We start from the raw sequence: 25990 nt of genomic DNA on the forward strand, positions 1-25990 counted from the left end.
GGCCGGTCTTGTACACAAATCAACGAAACAAGCCTGCCTTTCAACCTTTTCCCTTTAAAGTGTAAGAATTCTCTCTTTCGAAGAAGTGTTCACAACTCCTCAGCTTTGAGGCGATCATTACACTTGATTTTCGTCTATACATCCTTATGGTATTTTTATTGGGCTAGTGTGTAAAAACTCCAAAGCCCTCTACTGATAGTTGTGTTCCAAACCTTATTTGTTGCTGCTCATTCTCCAAGCATTGATAAATGCACTATTTGGATCCTGGAACTCACTGTCATTATTTATATTGCTGTCATATTGGCAAGTGCTTATGTTTGATGATCACGTTGTGTAGAGTCCGCTTGGGTTGTTGCTGACCCTCCGGCTGCTCACATTTCTGGGTGTGTGTCTCCTATTATCTGTAGCCTGCATTGACAGCCACTAAACTACAAATGCAACTTAAGTTTGACTTGTGAGGTTATACAAGCACCCAGGCCTTCATCTTTGTCTTCCTGCTTTGCTGCTTGCTTGTCTGATCATTGCTCTCGTTGATCCTCACGGAAGCTCATGCTTACTCTGCGGAGTATTTGCCATGTGCCTTTTCACCGGATCCTGGATGAAGAGTGCATCTCAAGTGCCACATCTGAGGTGTTTAGATCCACCGGGACAATTGTTGGCACTGCTAGAATCTTCAGTGAGTCCAGAATATGCACAAGAGGCACATTTGCCTGTAATATATTTGTTTTCTGTCTTATATATCACTTACAATTCATTGGCAATACTTTGAGGGTGATTGTGAAAATGTGCCTAATCTTAAGTATGTTATGGACAAAGTTGATCATTTCGTGGCTCCAATTAGCTCCACACGTGTCAATGCTAATTTCTAATTAATCCTCAAATGTCAATTAGTTCAATATACTGGACACAAACTGTAGAATGTAAAGTAACAATTGAATTATTTGAAAGTTTGGAAACAACAGCATCCTCATTCTAATGGGCGAGACGTGAAATTGTCTCTAGATGTTTGGTCACTGTATTGTGGATAGACTTGCTCTGGGAATGGATCCACGCCACAAATGTTGTTAGTCATGTTCGGAAAGGATTAAACACATGGCTAGATGACAGTAGACAGCAGAAAGTGGGTCAGAAGCTCCAAGGAAACCTCTTGTGTTCAATTTCTTTAAGACTTCATTTCATTGCCATTACGTTGTAAGCCACGAGCAGCCAATGAATGCACACACCACAGAGTTCAGCTTGTTCTAATTTATTCTTGCTCTCGATGTGGATTTATGGTGGCAAAATACCAGAACAGTATGTCAAAAACTAGCAAAATCACTGCTCAAACTTTTTTCCTCAAATCAAGAACAACCCATGTATAAGTTTAACCTTCCTCCCATTCATTGCTGTTCATGATGAGAGAAAATGTTATGGTTATTATAGGAACATACTAATAACTCAATTTATCACAAATTTTAAAGTGCTGTAGTCAATGATCTGTAAGTATTATCGGTACGTTTGGAGACAATAAATAATCTTGTGAAATAAGTTTAATAGTTACTATGGGAATGGTCAAATAGTTTATATACGTATGGCAAGCAGAAATGATCATTCATTTTTTGCCTTCCTTGATTCAGAAAGCCATATAGATCATCAATTAGTGTGAAAAAATGAGGTCAAAGAGCCCTTGGAGTGCATTAGCCCTGAGACCAGAATTTGCCACCGACCTACACTTTGCGTTATGTTAGAGCTCACTCCTTTCAATAAATCCGTCTCCATATTTGTGGGTGTACATCTTGCAGACAAGCATAGAAAACTGTTCCGCACTGAAATTTATGTCATCCACTTACTTTTCACAGTACTATGATCACGAGGTATTGACACACCATGAAATGTACATATTATTTTAAGGTGATTTTGCATGTTATTGTCTTTTTCAGTCATGGGAACAAAGAGGTGTTTTCTTGCCGAGGAATACGCCTGGCTGTCGACTGGTTTTTGGAGAGAGGCCATAAAGATATTACAGTTTTTGTGCCTGCCTGGAGAAAAGAACAATCAAGACCTGATGCTCTTATCACAGGTAAAAGTTACATGTTGAGGGCAGTGAAAGTATCTGGCAGTGTTAGTACAGAGATTTGGGTCACGATTACTCTTTAATTAAGTCAAACAATCTAGTTTTACACTATGTCATTAGTCACCCTTTGATGACTAAAGACCCTCAACAGATTTTAATTGTTGTGAAACCTAAGGTGAAAATGCAATTTGCTCATATTTTAAAACTGTTTATAGCTGATTGGTGACTCAGCTGTGCTTTATTACCAGAATGTGAACAAGAGGCTGCAGACATTCCATTTTTATTATTTCCATCACACACTTAAGCCCTAACTATTATGGTGAACTAAGTAGATGATGCTATTGAACCTTCTGGCTGCTCCAAACGCTTCTCTCATACACTTCATAAGAAATCAAAATGTATAGAATTTATTTTTGGAAGGACTTTTATAAACTTAGACTGGTCTAGCATCCGAAATTCAAGGAAAATGAGGGCCAACACAAAATAAAAACAATATTCAACTTTTACTAAAACAACTTATCAAAGGTTGAATAGAGCCCTTCTTATTTTCATGGAAATTGCTTCTTTTGACCCTGCACCTGTTCATATGTAGAGAGTCATACTAAATATATAATGCAGTATTCAGCAATCTGCAACCTCCTTCTCATTACCACAACTCTAAGTATTTACCGCAACTCTCCCCGAAGCAACAACAGACTATTAGGAATATAGTTCAGAACTGCAACAAGTAGTTAAAAAGCAAGGAATGGCTCGCATAGTAATCACCCTCTCAAATATCTCTTTTTAGAAGGGTTCGACCTTCATACAAATTAAATCAAATGCAGAAACAACCGGGCAGCTTCCCACATCACCAACAACTCGCTGAAACACAAGCAAAAGTGTAGCCACCCTCAGTGGATCTGAGCAAAGATAAAATGATGTACTCTGTTTCATATATCTTCCATTGAAATCTATGTCATTCTTGATTAACAGTGTAGAGATACTGTCCTACTTCCCACCAATAATCACGTCATCAAGAGCTTCTAGCCTGTAGCTGAGCCATTCCTTCCTCAGATCACTCAAAGGTGATCAATTTCTGTGTAAACGGCGCAGATATTGTTGTTCCTAATCAAAGCTCAAGGATGAAATTCTTAACGTTATCCTTAACCACTAAAGCTAATAGATGCTTTAGTTAAAATTCCATCGTGTGGTACCTAAACAGGTTTAGTAATTGTATTTATTTACAAAATGACAGCGTGGGAATCCCATTATATATGGGATAAGGTCCCCATGCTTTATATTATAAGGATATTTCAAGTCACCAAGGAGTTGCACCTTCAATGGGGAAGGAATTTGACCATTAGTAGATGGTGTCCTAAATCAATTAAAATAACTTATTACAGTTTAGCAGCTTCGTCATTGCATTATTACAGGTGTCTGGAGAAGTCACAAATCACCTGTAATAAGGACGTTATACACGGGCTTTTATACAGCGATTGTAAGCTCCCGTGTAATACATAAAGAATTCTAGATAGGTAACTGTGAATAACAGAGATGTTCTGAGTGACATCAAATAGACATCGAGAGCAAAGCTCGAGTTGTCTATGATGTCGCTCAGAGACCTGAGATTTAAAAAAACATGGCGTCCTGCCATCCAGCCCCAAACCCTCCGCACAATCCCCGACACTCATGCTCAAGCTGAAAAAAAGTACCTGGCCTCCTGCCACACATCCACACCATCCTCTGCACATGTGCACCAAACTCTTTCCCTTACTCAAGAAAACTGGCCAAAAACTACTTGGTCTACTACCCCCCACTCTCAAAGGTCTGAAAGGTCAGGGAGCACCCAGCCATTGGTGCTCATTCGAACAGGTAACGCGTCTGGGGTCAGAGCAGGAAGGGACCTTTTGGCATAAGTTGCAGCACTAACGGAAACAAATCTGCTTCACTGCCACATGCCCAATCAGAACTTTAGTTTGTGCTTGTGCATGACCGCACAGCACAGGACCGGCTTGGGCGCACGGTTGTGGAATGTAGCATATCTGCTCCAGCAAGGACACATCCCTGCTCAGGGTTCACTGACATGCAGGAGCCCTCAGACCAGTGCAGGGGCTGAGCAGTGCAGACAGGGTGGTGCAACTGCTTAACCATTCGCACTCTCGGAACTCATATTTATAGTTTTGAAAGTCAAAGAACAGCAGCGCATTATTCTACCACACTTTGATGCATTTTGAAAATTGATCACTTCTGTCATTTAAATTTAAAGGCAATTCAGCTGCATTTCCTCGTCCTCAACAAAATAATGTATCTTCATGCACTTCACACACTACTGCAGGCAGAGCTTGAGAAAGGACTTTATAGATTACAGAGAAGTGTTGTATTATGTAAATAAAATATATATAGATTGCAACACAATTCGGTGTAAGTTAACTGAAGCTTACATTTTTCACTACCAACAATGTTTAAATTGAGTGAGACCACCTGTCCAAACTTGAATACAGTTGATATTTACATACAATGTGAGCAATGTATTCTATATTCATTTAATAGAACAAGGTTTGTGTCTTTGTGAACTCCACTGTGCCTCTAGGATGGGCCTGCAATCTTTCTAATCCTGATAGTGATGGTGAATTTTGCCTGAATGGATGACATAAAACAAATCTCTAGAAATGTATAGAATTACTTCATATAATTTTGAAGCGAAGTGTTCGAGTTTCCTCAACTTGAATAATGTATTAGTCTGGGCACTTGGGACTCGTTTTGAGTTGCCCAGAAGCATTCCTGGTAATTCTCCTGCATCCCACTCGGAGTTACCATTAGATGGTCGTTCATGCTTGTGAGTAGATGTGCGAGGTTTAAAGGAGGGTTGGAGGCGAAAGGGGCTGCAGGTCGTTAGGGTCCCTGGGGATTTGGATAGGGCCCGGGAGATTCAGGATTTGTGTAAAACAGCCTCGTGAAAATCATCTTGTAGCTGCACCCTCCTTTTCCAAAGCAGACTTCGGGTACCGGGCATGTGATAGATATTCTGTGATAGGACTGCTTAAAAATGCAAAGTAAGTGAGTCAGGATTCTCGGTCTCAGTGTTTTATTCAGGTAAAAATGGCGGTATCAGTGCTAGCATGCAGTTCATGGGTGAAGCGGAAGAAGGTTTCAAGCATGTGAACTAGTCTTCAGGGTGAGGTGAGAGGAGTGGTGTAGCGGCCAGGGCGGCTGACTCCGGAGCACGGGACACGTGGTTCGATCCCTGGCTCCCGCAACAGCTCAGCCCAGCACCATGTGACTCCGGCCAATATGGCCCCCAGCGCCTTGAGACCCTTAGGGGTGAATAGATCACGCTTTACAAATACTTGGTAATTGTTATTATTCAGGGTAATAGATGGAGACTGGGGGGGGGGGGCGAGAAATGTCTGTAAGCCACCATTCATTGGTCAACCAGCTCCCTTATTTGGCGGCTGGTAGAGGAATGCCAGCCCTTTCCTGCACAGTTTTTACACAGCTTAGTGGAAGCAGCAGTAGCACGGACCGGAGAGGCAATAGTAGGCAACACCGCTTGCACTGGTCTTCACAGCGTTGCACGAGGGAAGCATTAGAGCAGCTAGAAAAGAAAAGAAAATGCATTTGGTAGCTCTCCACAGGAGGCACTAATCGGCCATGATGACAGAAAGGTAAAAGACTGCCTAAGTGAAATGTGCTTCGTGAACCCATTAAATCACTACTACAGAAACACAGGCATATTTCAATATACCTGCGATACCTTCCCTGCTTCGTTACCAACGGTTCTCAGCAGGCCTGCTGTATTACTGCCCTGTAGCAGAAGCACTTCTGAGCAGGCCTGTCATATTTCTAAATATTTAATGAGACTGGCACTGTGCATGGGCAGGCCTGAGAGCTCCTGACTGGATCCGGAGTGTGGGGGGGGGGCTCCATATACTTTGCAGGGGGGCCACCTCAAGTTTTTTCTCGCCACTGATATAATGCTTAAGTCTGTCTCACACATTCAGATAGAGACTTCTAGCTGCAGATTCTTCACCTTTTGAGCATTCCCCAGGTGTCACACTGGCGCCAGAAAGTTTTTCGTAGTACTTCCAACGCAACAGAAGATGGTACCTTACGCTCCGCACTGACGGTATTCTGCTACAGATATGATGTGCAGGACCTATAAAGGCACCCAGCCCCACAGGCGTCTAAACCCTCGCAGATATCCAGTCCTCCACTGTGCACAGCCTTTGGTCGCATGCAGCGGGAGGTTGGCCAATGGGCATGGCCTCTGACCAGGCCATGTTTCCAACTCCTTGCGGGCACCCAGACAGCCAACACCCCACCGCTGCGGATGCAGTATTCTTTGATATCTTAGATGCATGTGCCCTTGTAATCTGTCTAAGTTCGACACCTTGAGAAAGATGGCTATACCGACAAGCCTGTATGGAAGGATGATCACAAGCGTGTTGTAGCCAGAAATCACTGTATCGCTGCATCCTTGGTTTTGACAGCCCAAACACCCATGACCTCTTCTGTCTGTGTCAATCATTCCTCAAGACTGAGGACCAGAGAACTGGACGTCCAACTCTCATTTCAGTAGGATCTTAGATTAGGCAATCAGAAGCATCTTGAATCTTTCAAATCATCCTCAGCTCTGACCCTTGACAGGTAGCATCTAAAAGTCTGAGAGTCCACACATTTTGACATCCATCACCACTGAGTTCAGATGGAAAGCCCATAATTGCCAGCACATTTCAGACAGTATCAATCTTTTTTCATTATCTTTTAGAAATGCCAAAAATAGCGAGCAGGCCACATCCAGTCATCTAGTTTACATATGATTCAGTGTGTCTTCACTTTTGGGTATAGGCTTAAATATTTTGATTTTAGCTGGGAGCTCAGTGAAAATCTGCAGGTCGATGCACCGTGCAGGAGCATTTGCACTATTTCTACATGTATCTGTATTTCTTCAGATGAGTTTTCTTTTGTTTTGGAGCACATTTTTAACAAATAAAACCCTAAGAATTAGTCCTTCGTATTTTATGCCACGATTTAGGCAAGGGATGCATTGCTAATTACACATATTTTGTTTTTAGATCAAGAAATTTTACGCAAGCTGGAGAAGGAAAAGATTCTGGTCTTCACTCCATCCCGCCGCGTGCAGGGCAGAAGGGTGGTGTGCTATGATGACCGGTTCATTGTGAAGCTGGCCTTTGAGTCGGACGGTATCATTGTGTCCAATGACAATTACAGAGATTTGGCCAATGAAAAACCCGAATGGAAGAAGTTCATCGATGAGCGGTTGCTGATGTATTCATTTGTCAATGATAAGTAAGCCAACATCACAGTTAGCATAATATGGGGTACGATTTCTGATTAATGTATCAAGAGAGACATGCAGGTGTTATGCAGGATATGTGACGTTACAACGCATGCAATTACATCGCATGCCATTGCAAAGCCAAACTTTACCCCGATTTTCTGTCGGGGAGTGATGGAAGTTGGAATAGATTAATTTTCTATTTCAACTCCAGTGTGTGGCAACAGTAGGGAAGGTGTTGGAGTTAAATCCAACACCTTCTGGTATACATCCATCCATCCATCATTCTATCAGTCTTTCTTTCCATCCATGATCCAACTTTCCATGTGTCTGAATAGGTGTATCCTTTGGCTATATGGTCTGTATGGGTATTTGTTCCTCTTTGTAAATCATGGCTTACATTTGTTGCTCAACACATCTAATCACAATAATTTGTAAAAGGTAAGCCCTGGCCTGGTACCATTTTTTTTCTGCATCAGTGAAAAAAATGTACATTCTTACGTGTGATCTATGAGGGTACTAGAGAGAGACTGGTCCATATATATATATATTGAGCTGTATTCAGGTGTATGTATTCACCTTGGCCTGTGTTACTAAGTGCATCTATTTCTGTTACATGGGTGCCCATATGTCTTTAGTCTGTGTACCTGGGTGTCTGTATGTCATCTCTTCTAATTGCATGGGTGTATGTATGTTGGTTGGTTTATGTGCATGGGTAACAGCATATGGGTCTGTGTTAATCAGTTCACAGAAGGGCTTTGGTCATTTACTGCATAGATATTTATAGGCATGCTATCTGTCTATCCATCCATCCCTCCATATGTCTGCCCATTTATTATTCCAGCTACCTATCCATGGGATCTTGTGTGTGTGTCTTGTCTGTAATTCTATGTGTGCTGTGTGCCAGACTCTATATGAGATCTGCTCTGTGTGTGTGTGCTGTCTCAGTGCATGGGTGCCAGTATGTCTGTTGGTTTGTGTACTTGGCTGTCACTTTGGACATGTGTGTTTCTGTATATATTTGGTGGTATGTGGCCTTATGGTTGGCTGTATGGGTATTGTTCAGGCTTTATGTGCTTGTGAATGTGCAATCAGTATGAATGCGTGCTTGTTTTTTGTTTGTTTTGCGCATGACATCTATAAGTGAGACATTTTGACTTTGCCAATGCTTGTTTTTACACGGATTACTCATGGGCTTCAGCTTTGACAGCCTGATCCTCATTAAACAGATTCTTATTAAATATAAGACTTATGATTAAGTAAGTGCTTGGTGTTATTCAGTCCTATAAGCCCTTCATTGTGCTTCTCATAAATGAGATAATGTAACGCACGACTAAAAGCAAATATGCACAGGTGGCACAAACAGCGGTGCCGCCATTCTGCTTTCACCACTGCATAGATCGTTTGAAAGGGTCAATTAATGATGCATGACAAGTGTGGCGTTGGGGCTCATTATCGTTTGCTGTTTGCATTTTATAGCGAGATATTAATTTTAAAGTGCCAGTTGTTTGCAAATCGTGCTCAAACACTTTTGCATCTTTGCCGTTTCCTTGGCGTGGTTGACAGTTGGTAATTTTCTTGGGTTGATTTTCTTGCTCTTGTTAGCACCGTCAGCATCGATAAGGACGTGCCGAAGATGGCTCCGAGAAACTGACCCGGGAGCGCAGGTTCACGCGGGAGGAGCCGAATGTTGCGGTGACTCGTTAGCATCGAATTACTGGGAGCCTGGGGAGGGCAGGGGGTGTGTCGGGTTACTAGTCATGGCGGGGCTAGGGCCGAAGAAGGCTAGGGAACAAAGTGCTGCACGACGCAGCCTGCACGAATGCGGGAAAAGAGCGGTGACGTAACACACGTTGAGGGGGCCCCCAGCAAAGTACATGGAGCCCCCCCCCCCACGCTCCGGACTCTGTCAGGAGCTCAGTGACCCCTTCACCCTCCACCACCGGGGCTGCGGATGTTATTGCTTTGCCACCGGAAAAGAACATATGCAAGAGATGCCAATCAACAAAATGAAGCGGCAGAGCAGCCAGTGTCCAGCTGCCAGTGAGAATAGGCAGAACGGGGCAGTGCTAGGCTGGCATAAAATGGGTAGAAAGAACTGGTGCCAGGACCCTGGAATGCAGGCCATCTTCCGGATTCTCTCAAGGAAGAAGAGCAATCTAGAGACAGGTCTGGTCTTTCCAATGATAGTGAATGAAGTAAACACATGCCTACCCCTGCAGTGTGCTCACCATCGTTGTTCCCTCACAGCAGCCCTTTCACATCACGTGTGTCATCCTGACTTTTCTTATTGCTTTGCAGATTTATGCCCCCGGATGATCCCCTCGGCCGCCATGGACCCAGTCTGGATAATTTTCTAAGGAAGAAAGCAATCGTACCGGAGCACAAGAAGCAGCCGTGCCCTTATGGTAACGTGATCTTTGCAAAAACACACATGGGTGTCTCACTGTGTCAGTCACGCCACCATAGCTACATAACCAGCTCGCAATGCAACGCTAACCCTCTCTTACTGTCGCTATTGATGTCACTGCGCTGCATGTCGGCAAATGTCTGTTCCGCTGCATGGCTTGTTATGCTGAATTGCATCGCATTGTTGGCTTTGTCAGTTGTCGTTCCTTCCTAATATTAAATATTATCAATGATTAAGGGTTAGGATTTTGGTGACACAATAGGCGGTACAGCATACCGCAATACATGCATACTGTAAAGATATCACAAAGTCACCTCGTAATCCTATCCCCCTCAGCACAGTTGTCATGGATTATTTGTGTGATCTGAGGCACAAGATTCTGGCCTAGGGCCAAGTTTAGGTTTGTTGGCAGCCTCGTGTATGGAAAAAAACTCCTAAATAAAAATGTGTAGATTCGTACATAGGATAGAGGGGCTTTTGGTCATACATTGGTCTGTCAAACTATCATCACATTTTGACTCGGCCCATCAAAGCATACAGCATGGATCACTAGATCAGCCCATTTCAGCCAATGGCTATCTTGCATTGTGAGTGAAGGCATTTTGCTTAATCGCATGTGTATATCGGCTTAAAAACAAGTGCATTACGAAGATCAATACTTTATTTTGCATGTTTTTTTTCTTTCCATTCTTTGTCCTTTGTTTTTTTTTCCTGATTCTTGTATGCTTAAACTATTTCTCCAGGCTACAAAATATCAAAGGCAATAATACGGTTTCTTTATAATAATAAATAAGAATAATATATATGTAGCATGTGTTGGTTCCAGATACACATGCTATGCATACTCCTGCCATATAGTGTTGGGCCTAGACTCTGCAAGTTGTTTTTCCCTCAAAGAAGTTTTATGATCGGCGTCGTTTCTCCCCCCTTCTCGAAGCATTGCACATGTTGAATGCTTTGTTCCTTAGAAAGTTTTTTTCCGCCATCGGGCTAAGACAGACTGCGTCGGAGCTTGGCAGCATTTAATGCACCGTGGCCTACAGAAAAGCAAGTGAAGACTGGAAGATTGACTACTACATCGAAACAACAGTAGACTGTTGAGTATGACCATCTCTGGGTGATGGAGACAAAGAAAGAACTATCCTGATGTTGCCCTCGGTGTGGAGCCAAGTTTGCCCACTCCGGCACACGCAACGTATGTAATTTGTGCCTGTCTCTGGAGCACAAGGAAGAACAGTGCACCGCCTGTGCAATGTTCAAAAATAAAAAGACTCTTCAAGCACGACAGGATCGACGCCTCGCACATACTAAAGAGCACGCAGGCGATGGAGAATTCAGCGCTCGACAGCAACGTGAACAGTTAGGCCTGTGCTCCAACAGGAGGTAGGAAGGTCATAGCCAGCCCACACTTGACCACATCTGAATCGTCGTCTGGAGACGAACATGCTCCGGTACAGACCAAGTCGCCGATGCTGACCGCTGTCTCTGGACTGAAGACCAAGGTGACACCATGTATCGTCAGTACTGTTACCCCATGCAGAGAAAATAATACACTCACCGCCACCACCACTACCCCGCCATGGTGCGCCACAACCTACGGGTTCAGGCCGACACTGTGAACAAGCCTCGGAGCCGAGAAAGGATGAGAATATTCTCAATCCCGATCGGGAAGCCAGACTACAACAAGGAAGTGGTTCTGGCACTCTGCCAGCATCAAAAGGTAAATCGGCACCGACCGAGCCTTCAACACCAAGGCCTCGGAACTGACTAAAACATCGGCAAAAAAGAGTTCCAAGAAACAAACTTCAGAGCCAAAAAACACTCAGAATCAAGTGCAACAGAACAGAAATACACCTCAAAATCAGAAAAACAGCACACACACTTATCTACACAGAAGAAAATCCATGACTCCAGAGTTTCAAAACCACAGACTGTTTCTAAACACATGCCAACTTTGCCAGAGACACAGAAAGCATAAACTACCAAGCCCAATCAAGACCAGGGGGTAGCATTTGAGGCACTGCAGCATTTTATACAGGAGAAATGCAGAGAGGTAGCAATGAGAAAGGCAGAAGATGATCAGTTTCCTCAACCTCCACCAAAATGTGTACCACTGGAACACAGGGCCACAGGCCCTATAGTTCTTAGTCCACCTGCCTCACATCAAAATCACTCACCCTCTACACAAGAAGAAGAAGAGGGAGAAATACAAGTCACTGATTCCCAGGCACACAAGATACTGATCATTCACCTGACCTATGGGGAGACTATTACGTGGTTCTACCATATCCAGATGTTTAACCACTTGTGCCTACAAAACCTTTTTCCCTTGCTTCATCTTATTATAGTTTCATACAGCGAGCTGCATAGTATCAAACGCCCTGTGTATCTTACAGAAGAAGAAAGTGACTTTCTCTCAGAAACACTATCACGCACAGAGCGCACAGTCCAGTATTTACCCATTATTGGATCCATTCTTAATGTTTCCAAGGAGGTGTTCAAAGACCCAGTCAAATCAAGGGTCCTAATGCCACAAATTGTAAAAATAATATAGACTCTCACCAACTGTCCCAATCTACATTTGAGGACATCCCCCGGCAGACTCCCTGGTAGTCACCACTGCTAGGAAAATGGCAGCTGCACCAGGTACTGGAGAGGCACCTCCTCCAGATAAGGAAAGTAAAAGTATTGACGCAGCGGCAAAAAGTGTTGCCACCGTGTATGCTAATCATTGAAGAATTCCCAATTCTGTGCGCCTGCTCTCAGGTTACACCAGAGCAACATGGGATGAAATACAGGAGCTCATGCAACATCTTCCAGAAGAATATAAAAAAAAGGGGAGAAGATTTGGTTAAAGAGGGTAAAATCATTTCAAATTCTACAATCAAATGTGCTCTAGATGGAGTAGACACCACTGCGAGGGGCATAAACACATCTATCATGCTCAGAAGACATGCATGGCTACGCATTTCCGGGTTCAAACCTGAAGTACAGCAACCTATTTTAAATGTCCCTTTCAATGGAGAACACCATTTTGGATCAGCTGTAGATGCTCAGCTGGAAAAGCTAAAAATAAAACACCGACACAGCAAAAATCAATAGGTGCCGTACAAACCACAACACAAAAACAACAGCCCTTTCGAAGGTACTAAGGTAGAGGAGTAGCAAAAACCTCTACCACAGAAAATAATACCTATCAGCTTCAACAACAGCAATACCACCAGCAGGGGCGTGGTTACTATCGTGGAGGTTACAAAAATAATAAAGAGAGAGGCACCTTCAACAAGGGCTCCTCCACCCCACCACCAAAATTACTTGCTCACACTGCCCTCGACCCCAAAACTCCAGTCAGAGGAAGACTACAACAATTCTATTAGTTGTGACAAAATATTAAATCAGACCAATGGGCCTTAGAAATTGTCAGAATGATGGCATCTTGCATAGCAATAGTGTCTCATGGTCAGCTACACATTGGACCCCTCCAGGAGTATTTAACATCTAAATGGTCACACGTGGGAGGGAACATGGAAGATCTAGTGTTGGTTTCACCCAAGGTTCATCAGGTTCTGTTGTGGTGGAACACTCCAAACATAGTAGCAGGGGGAGCCTCCAAGGATCCAACCCTGGACATAACAATCACAACCAATGTATCACTTCTGGGATGGGGAGTTCATATGAATGACATTGTGGTTCAGAGGCACTGGACAACATATCATCAAGCTTTGCACATTAACATGTTTGAACTACTGGCCATTGCAATGGCCCTCAAAGCTTTCCTCACAAACCTAGGAGGGAAAACTGTCCTTATACGCTCAGACAATATGACTGCAATATATTACATTCAGAAACAGGAAGGAATCCATTCCATGCAGTTATCCCAATTGGCACAACAGATATGGAAATCGACAAACAGTCTCAACATCCACCTCCTAGCACAATACATACTAGGGGAGGACAACACAATTGCGGATCTCCTCAGCAGAACACAACAGCAGAATAAAGAGTAGTAAATACGCAACAAGTTGTTGCAAACATACTGCAATGTTGGGGAACCCCCCCAATAGACCTGTTCACAACAAAAGAAAACGCAAAATGCCAAAACTTTGCATCCAGACATCCACACCACAAACCAGAGAAAATGCTCTATGGATGAACTGGTCAGGGATATTTGCATACGCTTTCCCTGCTCTTCCACTCATAACTTCTGTGGTCAGGAAACTCAGACAGACTTCAATGACTTTAATTCTGAGTGAACTCACCTGGGCTTGTCAGCCATGGTACACAGCACTATTGAAGCACTCCCTACAACCTCATGAGAAGCTACCCAATTATCCAAATCTTCTCAAACACTCAGCCAGGGTGAGACAACCCAATCCTCAACAGCTCAATCTTGCAATCTGGCTCCTGAGGTCATAGAATTTGGATACCTCAATCTACCTGAAGAATGCAGGACTATTCTTAAAGAAGCAAGAAAACCTACCACAAGGGCTTGCTATGGAGTAAAATATAAGCGTTTTGTGCATTACTCTACAGCACACCACACTAATCCTTCTTCCCCAACAGAACAACCACTATGTTACATTTTACACTTACAAAAGTCACAGTTAGCATACACCTCAATACGCCTACATTTAGCGGCTAATACAGCTTATTTACAAAACAGGAAAAATCAGTCACTTTTCCACATTCCTGTAATCAAAGCCTTCATGAAAGGATTAAAGAGAATCATTCCTCCACGTATGCCTCCAATGCCAGCGTGGAATTTAAACATTGTCTTAACATGGCTTATGGGACCACCATTTGAGATAATGCATAACTGCCAGCTGCAATTCTTAACATGGAAAGTAGCTTTCCTCGTAGCAATAACATCCTTACGAAGGATCAGCAAGAGCCATGCACTCACAGTCAAAGAACCATACTTCCAAGTGTTCTCAGGCAAAGTGCGTTTTTTTACATACCAACCCAGAATTTTTACTGAAGGTCATTTCTCCATTCCATTTAAATCAAACCTTAGAGTTACCAGTTTTCTTTCCAAAACAACAACCAGGGCACTTATGTACTGTGTGGAACATACTAAACCCTTCAGAAAAACAAAACAAATCTTTGTTTTTTTTTCAAATCTAACAAAGGGAAACTCTATATCCAAAACAGGTATAGATGGATTGTTAAATGCATCCAAATATGTTATGCAAAAGCAAAGGGAACATTAACAACGGTGCCAAGAGCTCAATCAACAAGAAAAAAAGGAGCAACCATAGCCTTTCAGGAACTATCCCTCTAAATGACATTTGCAAAGCGGCAACATGGATAAACCCACACACTTTCACAAAGCATTATTGTATGGATGTTCACTCAAGACAACAAGCCTTAATTGGACAAACCGTCCTTAAAAAGTTATTTCAAAGAACTTCACCATCTCATGCTTAAACCCACCACCTGGAGGAATACTTCTTTACAGTCTATGCATAGCATGTGTATCTACAGTCAACACATGCTACAAATGGATTATATTACTTACCCTGTAAGCATCTGTTCGTAGCGTGTAGTGCTACGGATTCACAAGCACCCTCCTGCCTCACCGGCAGGTATTAGGTGGTGACAAATTATCTACAAACACAGCATGTCTAATAAAAATGCATACTAAGCAGACTATATCCTCACTCCATTCATGGGAAAGGGAAAACAAACTTTCTAAGGAATAGAGCGTTCAACATGCGCCATGCCTTGAGGGGGAGGAGAAATGAAGCATGACGCCGATCATAAAACTTCATCGAGGAAAAAATAACTTGCAGAGTCCAGGCCCAACACTAGATGGCAGGATTATGCATAGCATGTGACTCTGCAGGACTACACGCTACAAATAGATCCCTACTGGGTAAGTAACATAATCCTTTCCTGTGATGTGCAATTAATCTAGAAAGGGGTTCTTTTCCTGTTTTAAGTAGGAAGCACCCGTACTGTTATATTAAAATATTTGCAGTGTTTATTTATTTTTTACATTTAAACTGCCTATATGGGCATATATTTTGATTAAAAAATGAGAAACAAATGAACCATCAGATCAATTTGCCAACGATTTAGCTATTGGTTTTGCCCCTGCTTATTTTACAGTAATATTGGGCAAATGTGGATGTTTATTATTTCATTTATAAAGCATAGTTACCCAATATTATCTGCCTCTGCAAGAGAAGGGCATTAAGCACAATAAGGGGGTGAGGGATGGCTAAGAGCCCTAGTGAATATGTAAGATGGGTAATTAGCAAACTAGTGATGCTGTCTGGAAAGTCACTGTAAGGTTCTGGGGCAGCAAATGTCACTTTAGCTGTTCCTTCCTGGTCAAAGCCTGAAGATTCTGATGGCCAATTATGATTATAGCTCATGGTGAACTTCTTTCTAACACTAACGCTCTGACCAGTGTATAACAATATTAAACATTAGTGAAAACAATTTTTATGCCAAGCAACACACAAGTAATACAATTAATATAATAGTATTATTTAAATATTATTATTTTTAAAACATACTCCATTAGTTGCAAATATGAAATAACAGCACGTATCCACTATCCAACTCACATTTAATAAATGATATCGAGGTATGTTCAGAGGAAACCCTGTCTCTCCCTGTTACACACCATTACTTTGCCCCCTCAACCTCATGTGGTCCTGTTCACCATTTTCCCCCACTCATGAATGACCACTCCCCACCTAAATATTGCAGCTGCCACATTCCCTTAGAGATAAATACAAGTTAACTGCTAAGGAAAACAGACCTTTCCTAGTACCTAATTATCAACACCAATGCTAAGAGTTCTTTTGTGGGCAGTGTGTGCCTTATTAAAGTTATAATTCATTTATTCAGTGTACTTACTCTTCAGAAGAGTGCTGGTTTTTGCGACCTCTGTTTTATGGCCATAGTTTTACATTGTAGTCATTGTTTTTTTTCCCTAAGACTATTTAGTCAGCAATCAGCATTTTTTTATAAAGTGATGATACAGCACACAACCTGCTATATTGCAACATAGTGCTGTATAATCAGCAAGTTTAGTACAGGTCAGTAGAGGGCAAGTGGCAAAAGGTCAAAAAGAGGGAGATGGGTCGAGGGTGGAGTCACGTGGACACCTTTGCATATCCTAGGAGGGGCAAAAAGAGGGAGATGGCTCGAGGGTGGAGTCACGTGGACACCTTAGCATATCCTAGAAGGGGCAAAAAGAGGGAGATGGCTCGAGGGTGGAGTCACGTGGACACCTTTGCATATCCTAGAAGGGGCAAAAAGAGGGAGATGGCTCGAGGGTGGAGTCACGTGGACACCTTTGCATATCCTAGAAGGGGCAAAAAGAGGGAGATGGCTCGAGGGTGGAGTCACGTGGACACCTTTGCATATCCTAGAAGGGGCAAAAAGAGGGAGATGGCTCGAGGGTGGAGTCACGTGGACACCTTTGCATATCCTAGAAGGGGCAAAAAGAGGGAGATGGCTCGAGGGTGGAGTCACGCCGATGCCTTTGCATATCCTAGAAGGGGCAAAAAGAGGAGCTGGCTCGAGGGTGGAGCCACGCCGATGCCTTTGCATATCCGGGAAGCAGAGAAGGCACGCGCAGCTAATGAGGGAGGTGGGCTGAGTGAGAGGGTTACTCTTCAGACATCTGGGAGATTATACTGCGGTGAGGGAGGGGTAACTATTGGTGTGAAGCACTGATAGAGTGTGGAAAAGTAAAAAAATAAAAAAGGTTGTTGCTCTTCTTTTGCCAAACTGAACAGTATAAGAAAAACAAGGAGCAACCATGAAACCGAGAACCAACCCGTTATGGTGTATTTGGAAAAAGTTGCACCACAGACTGTGGGGAACACCAGACAGTTTTTCCAAAAGAAGTGGCCTACATTCTGTCAGTTGTTGAATTTTAGAATATTTTAATGCTTGTTTCCCATGCCATCAATTATTCTACCACTGTGTGCCGATAGTCCCCTCTTCAAACATTTTCACAGATTTCAGCTTCTTCTGAAAAGAAATGGATGCTGACCGTCAGCGCTAGTGCTACTGGTGCAAGGCAATTAGAGAGTGGGCAGCAGTGGGAAGTATATTTTAAATCAGGCTTAAGTGCATAGTCATTCTTCTGGCAGCTTTTTTAGTGCAGTATGGTAGTTATGGTCATTTTCCTTCTTTTCCATGTCAAACATTCTAGGGAATTTATCAACCTTTTGTCAACCTTTTGTACACTATAAATTTGAAAATGCTCAGTTCCGTTTTAAACTCAAATTGGTGCTGTAATTATTTTCATATTAGCCCACAAATCTCCCATAATATATTACAGAATCGGCCCTAGCGACTCAGTAGGTATGATTTTAGCAGAAGTTTTTTTTTTCTTTTGTTTTCTTAATAAATTTGGTTGACTGAATTTGCACGAAACTTACCAAAACAGTACCTCTGATTTGGGTTAATTTTAACTGCTACAGGAATCTTTGCATTTCGCTACAGAAAACAGATGAACAAAATTACACCACACAACGTTAAAGTAGAACTTTACTCAAAGAAGTACCTTTTCTTTGTTTGATGTATATCCGTTCAGTAGTTTTTGAGAATTTTGCATTAGAAAAACGTGTTGGAAGTGCTAAAGGGTTAAAAAGTTAGACCTATCTGGACCATTAGTCTACAGATGGTCCACAAACCCAGCTTTGCAGACCATAAGTAGACCCACATTTTATAAAAAAATAAAAAATACAAAGAAATGTAATTACATTGGAACTTTTTTCCCCATCATCCATTTCGATTCCACAGACCCGCAGGTTCTTATTGGCTGGTCAACAACTCTGAAAAATATGTGTCAGGCACCAACAATACAGAATGCGGGACATGACTCTCACATCCATAAAAAAAGTAATTGCAGGAGCCATATGTGGGCATAGGAAGCTTCTCCTGAGACCATTACTCAGGCTGGGGGCTCAAAGTGTACACCCTCAAAGTCAAACTGTGAAAGAAAGTAGATTTTGCTGAGGTGTTTGCAAATCCTTAAGCAGGGTTCGCATACCTGCAGTGAGATTGCGAGGTGCGCAAACCCTGTCTCAGGTTCTGGGAACTCCACCACAAGGGAACTTGTACCCAAGTTGGGCTGACGGTCAGACTCATGGGCCAGTGACTGGGTTGTAAAACCATGCAGGAAGTCTTATGATGACTGATGAGCCTCTAAGGATTAGGGATCCTGTATTGAGGTTCACATCCCTGCCCCAAAACATAAATGTAATAACTTGGTAATAAAAATCCAATTGAAAAAATAAAATAGAAGGAGTAAGTCCTATTTTGCGGCCCAACTGCTGTGTGCTGCAGGAGTTGGCTGCTCATGTTGGGTTTAGCAAATGGCCATGAAATGCTAAGTGCTTTTAACAGCTCTTCCAAAACTGAACGACCCCTTGCACCTCACAGAAATCATTTCTTATCAGTCTTAATTAAACCTTTACTCCCTTGGTATCACTGCCCTTTTCTGTTTTCACATCTATCCTGCCACGCCTACCAACTATAGTATTTGATATAGAACTCTTTCTACATTAGTATCTTAATAAGACTCCAGGAAACCTTTTCATTAGAGCCTTCCACCCCTGTGCACACCAGTTAACCTAAGGATGAGCTCCCTTATCTGATGTGCAAGAGAGCCAATCAATCTATTCCATTCAAGACAATACAATGTCTCAGTAGCAAATCAACAAATGACTCCCCTCAGGCACCCCCACCATCAACTTGGGAGCACAACTCAAGAGCCACACACCAAGCTGTTTGAAACATAGCCAGTAACCCATACTATGCCTACCTGATGTGCCCATCCTAGGAGTTCTCCAGGAACAAGCCATGCCACAGAACTGTCCACATAAAAAAACCATTCACATATTCAAATTTACCTTTATTGTTTTGACATTTAACCAATCTCACATCTCTACTGCCAACCTTGCACAATTACCTAGCCCAAACCCTAAAGACCTGTCTTCTGCACACAAATGACTAATATGCACTCAGAAAAGGGCACAAGGCCAATAGGGATACACAGTTTACATTTGTCAACCTTTTTGCTTTGCACAGTTGCTATACTGTTTGTTCTAATAAGGGCTTCTCCTGTAGAGGAGAGCTTTTGGTTGTCCGTGGACTACATCACTTCTGACAGAAATCACCTGTAAGAAAGCTACATTATTCCTTTACCATCTAACTTGCTATCAGTCCCTTACAGGAGGGCTGATTAACCACTCTTCTACCCTGCAGGCTTTCAGAGGGAATTTGAAATTGGAAGAGATTTTGCACAACAACCTCCACTGAGCATCCATTTAATCACTGAATCCTGAAGTTGCTAATTGAAAAATCCACATTCTTTAACTTGGTTCTTTCTTGATCTGACCTTTGCGGCAACTTTTTTATATTGCAAACATACTTTTTTTTTTATAATAACGTTATATACATACATGTGGTGGATTTTGATCAGTTGTCTTCTTACATTGTTCCGTTAAATTATCATTCACACTTTTCCTATCACAGCATGCAGGATAGGGCAATGGGTCAGCCCACTCTGGCATCGGTTTCCCTCTATGTGAGTGACGACATTTTGCGTGTGCGTGGGCGGGGTCGCACATTCACATTCACCCTTATATTAGGCCTTTTCGGTGCCAGGCCCAGGCAGATAAAGAAATCCCTTTTTTCCCATTGTAAAAATCTTTTTATTTTTTTAAATGTACACAGGCCTGACAGCTCTCCAGAAACTGCAACGGGGTTTCTCAATGCCGCTTGCATTGCACAGCGTACTGCTACCTGCAGCCACGTTGAACTTAACTTTGCCATTTTTTATTAATAGAAAAGAAAGAAAACACCATTCAAAGACAGCTACCCAAGTATGCACACATGTGTGGACATACTGGAAGCCAGATTTGAATGGTAGTTGTTTTACTTCATTAAAACCAATTACAAGATGGACACCTGACCACGCACATGTGTGCAGATACATAGGTGACCTTCTTGAAGTGATTTTTACATATTTCATTATTGTTTAGCATTCCAACATGGCTGAAACATTACTTCTAAATGCGTTGTCTAATATGGAATGTTAAGATAAAGAAACATCGCCAAAGCCAATATCGCAGTGGACTGATTATAAACACCAGATGATTTGGTTGTTTACGATATTGCCTAATATAGTTTACTGCCATATGTTTACGTAATCATGGAACTATTAGTAGCAGTTCCATGCATTTATGTGCAACGATCGAGGGTCATAATCACCTGTGCTACTTTCAGATGAAATTTATCACTTTGTCATTTTTGTTTGGATAAACCTTCTTACAAAAATGTTTACATGGCTTATAAATTATAAATGATTGAAGATTGATATGGGCAAAAAGAAATTATATGATGCTGCTTTATGCAAACATATTTAATAACTGTTTTTTATCATTCACTAATTTGTGCTGTAAGCTGACCAAAACACTTTTAATATTATTCTGATAATGAAGTGTACTAAAATGCAATTATTACTTTTTTCTCATCTAGGGAAGAAATGCACCTACGGGCACAAGTGCAAGTATTATCATCCAGAAAGAGGAACTCAGCCAATGCGGTCTGTTGCTGACGAACTTCGTGCCATGTCAAGGAGCACTGTAGCCAAAGCAGCAAGTGAAGGAGGATTGGTAAAAAGCAATAGTGTTCCTTCGAGCATTAAGGTTGAGAGCACTTGTGACCTCAAGCGACCAGCCCCAAAGAGGCAATCAGATCCAAGCTTAAGATCTCAAATCTATCAAGATTTAGAAGACAAGCTTCCCACCAAAAATAAGTTGGAAACCAGGTCTGTACCTTCTTTAGTTAGCCTAGCAAACCCTTCACCTACCAAACCCCAAAGTGTTACATCTTCAAGCAATGGAGTTCATCTTCAACCTCAGGAACCAAGGCCACAGGCACCATACCCTCCAATGATCATGTCAACCAAAAATCATGGAACCATGCCTTATGACCATTATCCAAAATGTGAGTCACCTGTCGATGTAGGATATTACTCCATGATGAATGCATATTCAAACCTCAGCATCACTGCTCCTCCACGGAGTCCGGAGCGCCGTTTCTCCTTGGATACAGATTACCGGATTGGTTCTGTGGCCTCTGATTGTAGCAGTGAAGGAAGCATGAGCTGTGGGAGCAGCGATTCATATGCAGGTTATAATGACCGGTCTTATGTTAGCTCTCCTGACCCACAGCTGGAAGACAACAAGTGCCACCATTTACACCCACACAGCCACTTGAACTCCCAACCCTTTGTGCCAAGTTACCATGATTCTTTAACCAGGGTGCAAAGTTATGGGCACGAGGAACCAAAGCACCATCACAAACCTCCAGGTCCCTACATGGCCGTACATCTGCAGCATGTGGCTGTTGGGGCTCGCTCTAGTTGCCCTAATGACTACACTGTGCCTCAGAGTTCTCACCATTCCAAACATCTGCATCTAGGGAGGTCCCTTGTGTCTACAAGAGTAGAGAGCATCTCTGACTCCCGGTTGTACGAGAGTTCTCCATTAAGACAAAGAAAGCCCTATTTGGGGCAGGATGGTCCTGGTTGTTGGGAAAGGCAGAATTATGGGACAGATAGTTATGGTTATCGTCACAACTATTCACTACCTAGTAACACTTCTCAGCCATGTTATGAGCAATTTGCCTTCCAAAGCTTACCAGAACAGCACGAACAGAAGTGGAGGATACCATACTGTGCAATCCCACCAGACCCTCCCAGGTACCAGGACACAAGGGAGAAGGTCTTTGTAAACCTGTGTAACATCTTTCCTGCTGAACTTGTTAGGATGGTCATGAAAAGGAACCCCCATATGACTGATGCCCAGCAGCTTGCTGCAGCAATTTTAGTGGAAAAATCGCAGCTGGGCTATTAAAAAGTCATGCATCTTTTGTGATGTGAAACAGTTTTCTGTGTTTCAGCGCTAATGCTGAGGGAGGTTTGCTACAGTAGCATTTGTGATCTTCTTTTCAGCAAGGAGTTTATATTGTAATCCATTTTTGTGAACTACTGTATCATGAATTCTGTATGCTTAGCCCTGCGCATTGAGAAGTAATACAGGATTATTTTACATTCTAACTTGAAGCTTGTGTTTGGGCTGGCGAGTGTATTCAGACGAGTTTTGATAGGGCTATCACCGGTTCAATTGATTATCAATTTTGGTGCATCAGGGGTGTCATATTCAGCACTTTTTAACTCCTCGTGTTATGAATCCAGTTTTATTCATTTGACTTTTATGCTAATCTAATCACTTGGATCCAAAGGTTGTGCAGAAAGTTAATTAAGCACCATTAAGCCTAGCCAATCATTCTGTCTAAGCAAGACTAGCTTGAAACTTTCATGAGCGTTTTGCTACGTTTTATTATTCTTTGTGCTATATTATCATTATTTATGTACAACAAAGATTTAATACAGCACTGTTTTGTTTTCTTTTAAGAAAATGTAAGTTAACCTGTTAATGGTGAGTAGTGATATTTTTTGTAATGCGAACATGGCACTTTTCATTCTTTTTATAATTGTTTTTGTTATAGTTACACATTTATTTTCTGCAAAGGACACCTGGAGAGCAGATGCAATCACTTAAAGAGATCCCGCAAGCCCCCTGTGTTCATGGATAAAGCATAAGCCATTGTGACCTGATTCTTAAGCGGCTTCTCTGAGTCAATGGCTTCTATGTAATCAAAGCCAAGCTGCATAAGTTAATGGCATTCCATTCTACAGGAGTGACAGCATTGAGTTTCTCTGGAGCAAGGCTAGGCAGGGTCAAAGTTTCTATTCGGATCAATATCTTACTGTTTTCAATATTAAGCCTCCTTGTTGTCAATGCAGAATTTGTATTTAATATGTTGTTTTCTCACTATTTATCGAGGCTTGCCTAAAAGAAAGGTCCTGTGTGTTGAGGATATGCAACATTTATTGATAATGCACTATGGTAAAAAATGATATTTTAACTATAAATGCTAATTTAAACATTGCTTTTGTAATATATTGTACATTTTGTGGATTTAGGATTTTTATGTGTGCCTGTAGTATTAAAAATATTTTTGGTACAAATGGTTTAGCTGTTGGCTCAGGCACCTTGCCTGCTCTAGCTGTAGTAACGGATATTTCTGGTTTTAGAAGTCGGGATCTTGCTGGTCGCTCACCGCGATTTAGAAGTAGGTTTTGCTGGTAGACAGCGGTGGGCTTCTGCATTTAAGGACCATCTGTTTGTCATGGATTTATGGCTCTACAAAGTGTACCAGGTTCTTCAGTGGTCATCCATGCATAACAACTTTCCTATGATGTATAGGCAAACCTGGTCAGTGCTGATTATTTGGTATGCATGTGGCAGTCTGAAAAAAGTCCCTGAACAACCAGAAGTACCTTCTACTGTTGATACAAATTGTATCTTTTAAAGGCATTGTTTCTTTTCTAGCTGTAGTTGAAGTAAATGTGTGTATTTGTTTTTTTAGACATTTGGGCAACATTTTATCCCTTATTTAAAACAAAAATAGAGATATCTGATCTAGATTAGGATTAAGTGTAGGTTTGTGTGCAGGGAATGAATTATTACGATTGATGAGTAGGCATACCTATAGAGATATGTTAAAAGATTGTTCCATCTTTCTAAAACGCTGATATGCGAACTTAAAATAAAGGTAAAATGCTGCCTGAAGTTAATGTTCAAGAACCTTTGAATAGGATCACTTTTAAACTGCTTGTGGCACACCATGTGTGGCAACAAGTAGGATTTGGGTATACAATAAATGCCTCTGATAGGCATTGTGCTTAGTTGGCATATCCAATAATCTGAACCATGTTCAGGAAACGTTTATTCAGGAAATATTCTTCTATACAGCTTTTACTGTTGCTTTTGAGGTCGGATCGCCAGGTTTCCAGGCTTCTGGTACTGAAGAGGGTGGACTCGACCACTAACTGTGTGCCATCATATTTTAATGTTGTCTGTTCAGGGAAAGAAACTGCTTTGGCCAAAAAATTGTGTCACTGGTTTTCTAGGCCATCCTCATGTTTTTATGCAGAAGCTATTATCGTGCTGATCGTGCGGCCTGAGGGAGGTGTTCTGTGGTGAAGTACCAAGTGACCCTTGTAGGATGTTCATTCCTGAAGTTGAATGATGCGTTTATCACTCTGTAATCTCAGTTTAAGATGGCACAATCTTGTCCTCCTTCTGAGTCTATGTACTCTTGGAAAAAAGGACGTCTCTCCCAGAAGTCACTGCAAAACTTTACATGAGCATTGCCTGTATAATAAAACCTCCTGCACATCACTACTTAAGCACAAACATGTGCCATCTTCTTGCAATAACATATACAGTTGTTAGATCTTGTATTTAATTTGTTAATCTTGGCCGCAGTAATTTGAAGTGACAAACTATGATTGTGGCAGTGTATTACACACAGACACTGAGCCGTTTCACTGTGTACAATCCTCTACATCAAAATACAGTATTGAGTCTTTTATAGTCAAGCAATCAATGGATTCATTTTATTTTTGTATCCTGAATTGACTATCTGCTTTTACTAAAGCAGAACATTTGCTTTAGAACAGGGAGTCTTTTGGCTGTTTTTAATATGTGCAATGATATGCTCTTTAATATATCTGATGTGGTACATAGATTGTGTACTGCTTATCAACATCTCTATGAGTATCAGTAAAATGAGTATGATGATTACCCGTTATGATCTCGATGCCAATAAACCTAATTGTCTGAAGCTCATTGTACATGCAAATTGTTGAATTTGGTTACATTTTGAAAACCTATTGATCTTCAAATTTTGAACTGCAAGTTTTATAAAACAGTGAAGTATGTTTTGAATCATTGAAAAACAGATTCATTGCTCCTCTAGACTTGGAGCAAATTAATAAATGTTACTTTTGGTGATTCATTTCCTAGTACAAATAAAGTTTTAAACTACTATTAAATTGAGAACACATTTTTCTGTTGTTGTCCTTATTTGTGTTAAATTTAGTTTTTTATTTTAAAGAAATAATATGAGCATTCCTGAACAATTTACAGTTTTCGGTATTTGTGCTTTATATTAAGTTTTCACAAATTGTCTCTTTAAAAAAGGAGCATGGAGTTTATGCATTCCTTCAGGCTTTGTAGTTTAAATGTTCATTTAAACAAAAATACACACTTTGATAGTGTGTTTTCAAAATGGTGGACTGAAGTGCCACTTTGAACAGTTTGCATTGCCTTTTTTTAAATCAGATCCCAAAAAATAA

General features: G+C 41.6%; 1 protein-coding gene across 2 annotated transcripts in view; it reads left to right on the top strand.

The window, feature by feature from the left end:
- Positions 1-25698, top strand: part of ZC3H12C (zinc finger CCCH-type containing 12C) — a 77487-nt gene extending 51789 nt beyond the window's left edge. For both annotated transcript variants that reach the window (XM_085621533.1, XM_085621532.1), the window contains exons 3-6: positions 1920-2059; positions 7108-7342; positions 9633-9739; positions 21256-25698. In XM_085621533.1, coding sequence (XP_085477659.1) covers positions 1920-2059; positions 7108-7342; positions 9633-9739; positions 21256-22637 — 1864 coding nt within the window. In that variant the 3' untranslated portion in view covers positions 22638-25698. The remainder of the gene's footprint in view (positions 1-1919; positions 2060-7107; positions 7343-9632; positions 9740-21255) is intronic.
- The last annotated feature ends 292 nt before the right edge of the window (positions 25699-25990 follow it).

Source organism: Triturus cristatus, chromosome 8 (genome assembly GCF_964204655.1).
Source record: "Triturus cristatus chromosome 8, aTriCri1.1, whole genome shotgun sequence".
Lineage (NCBI taxonomy): Eukaryota > Metazoa > Chordata > Amphibia > Caudata > Salamandridae > Triturus > Triturus cristatus.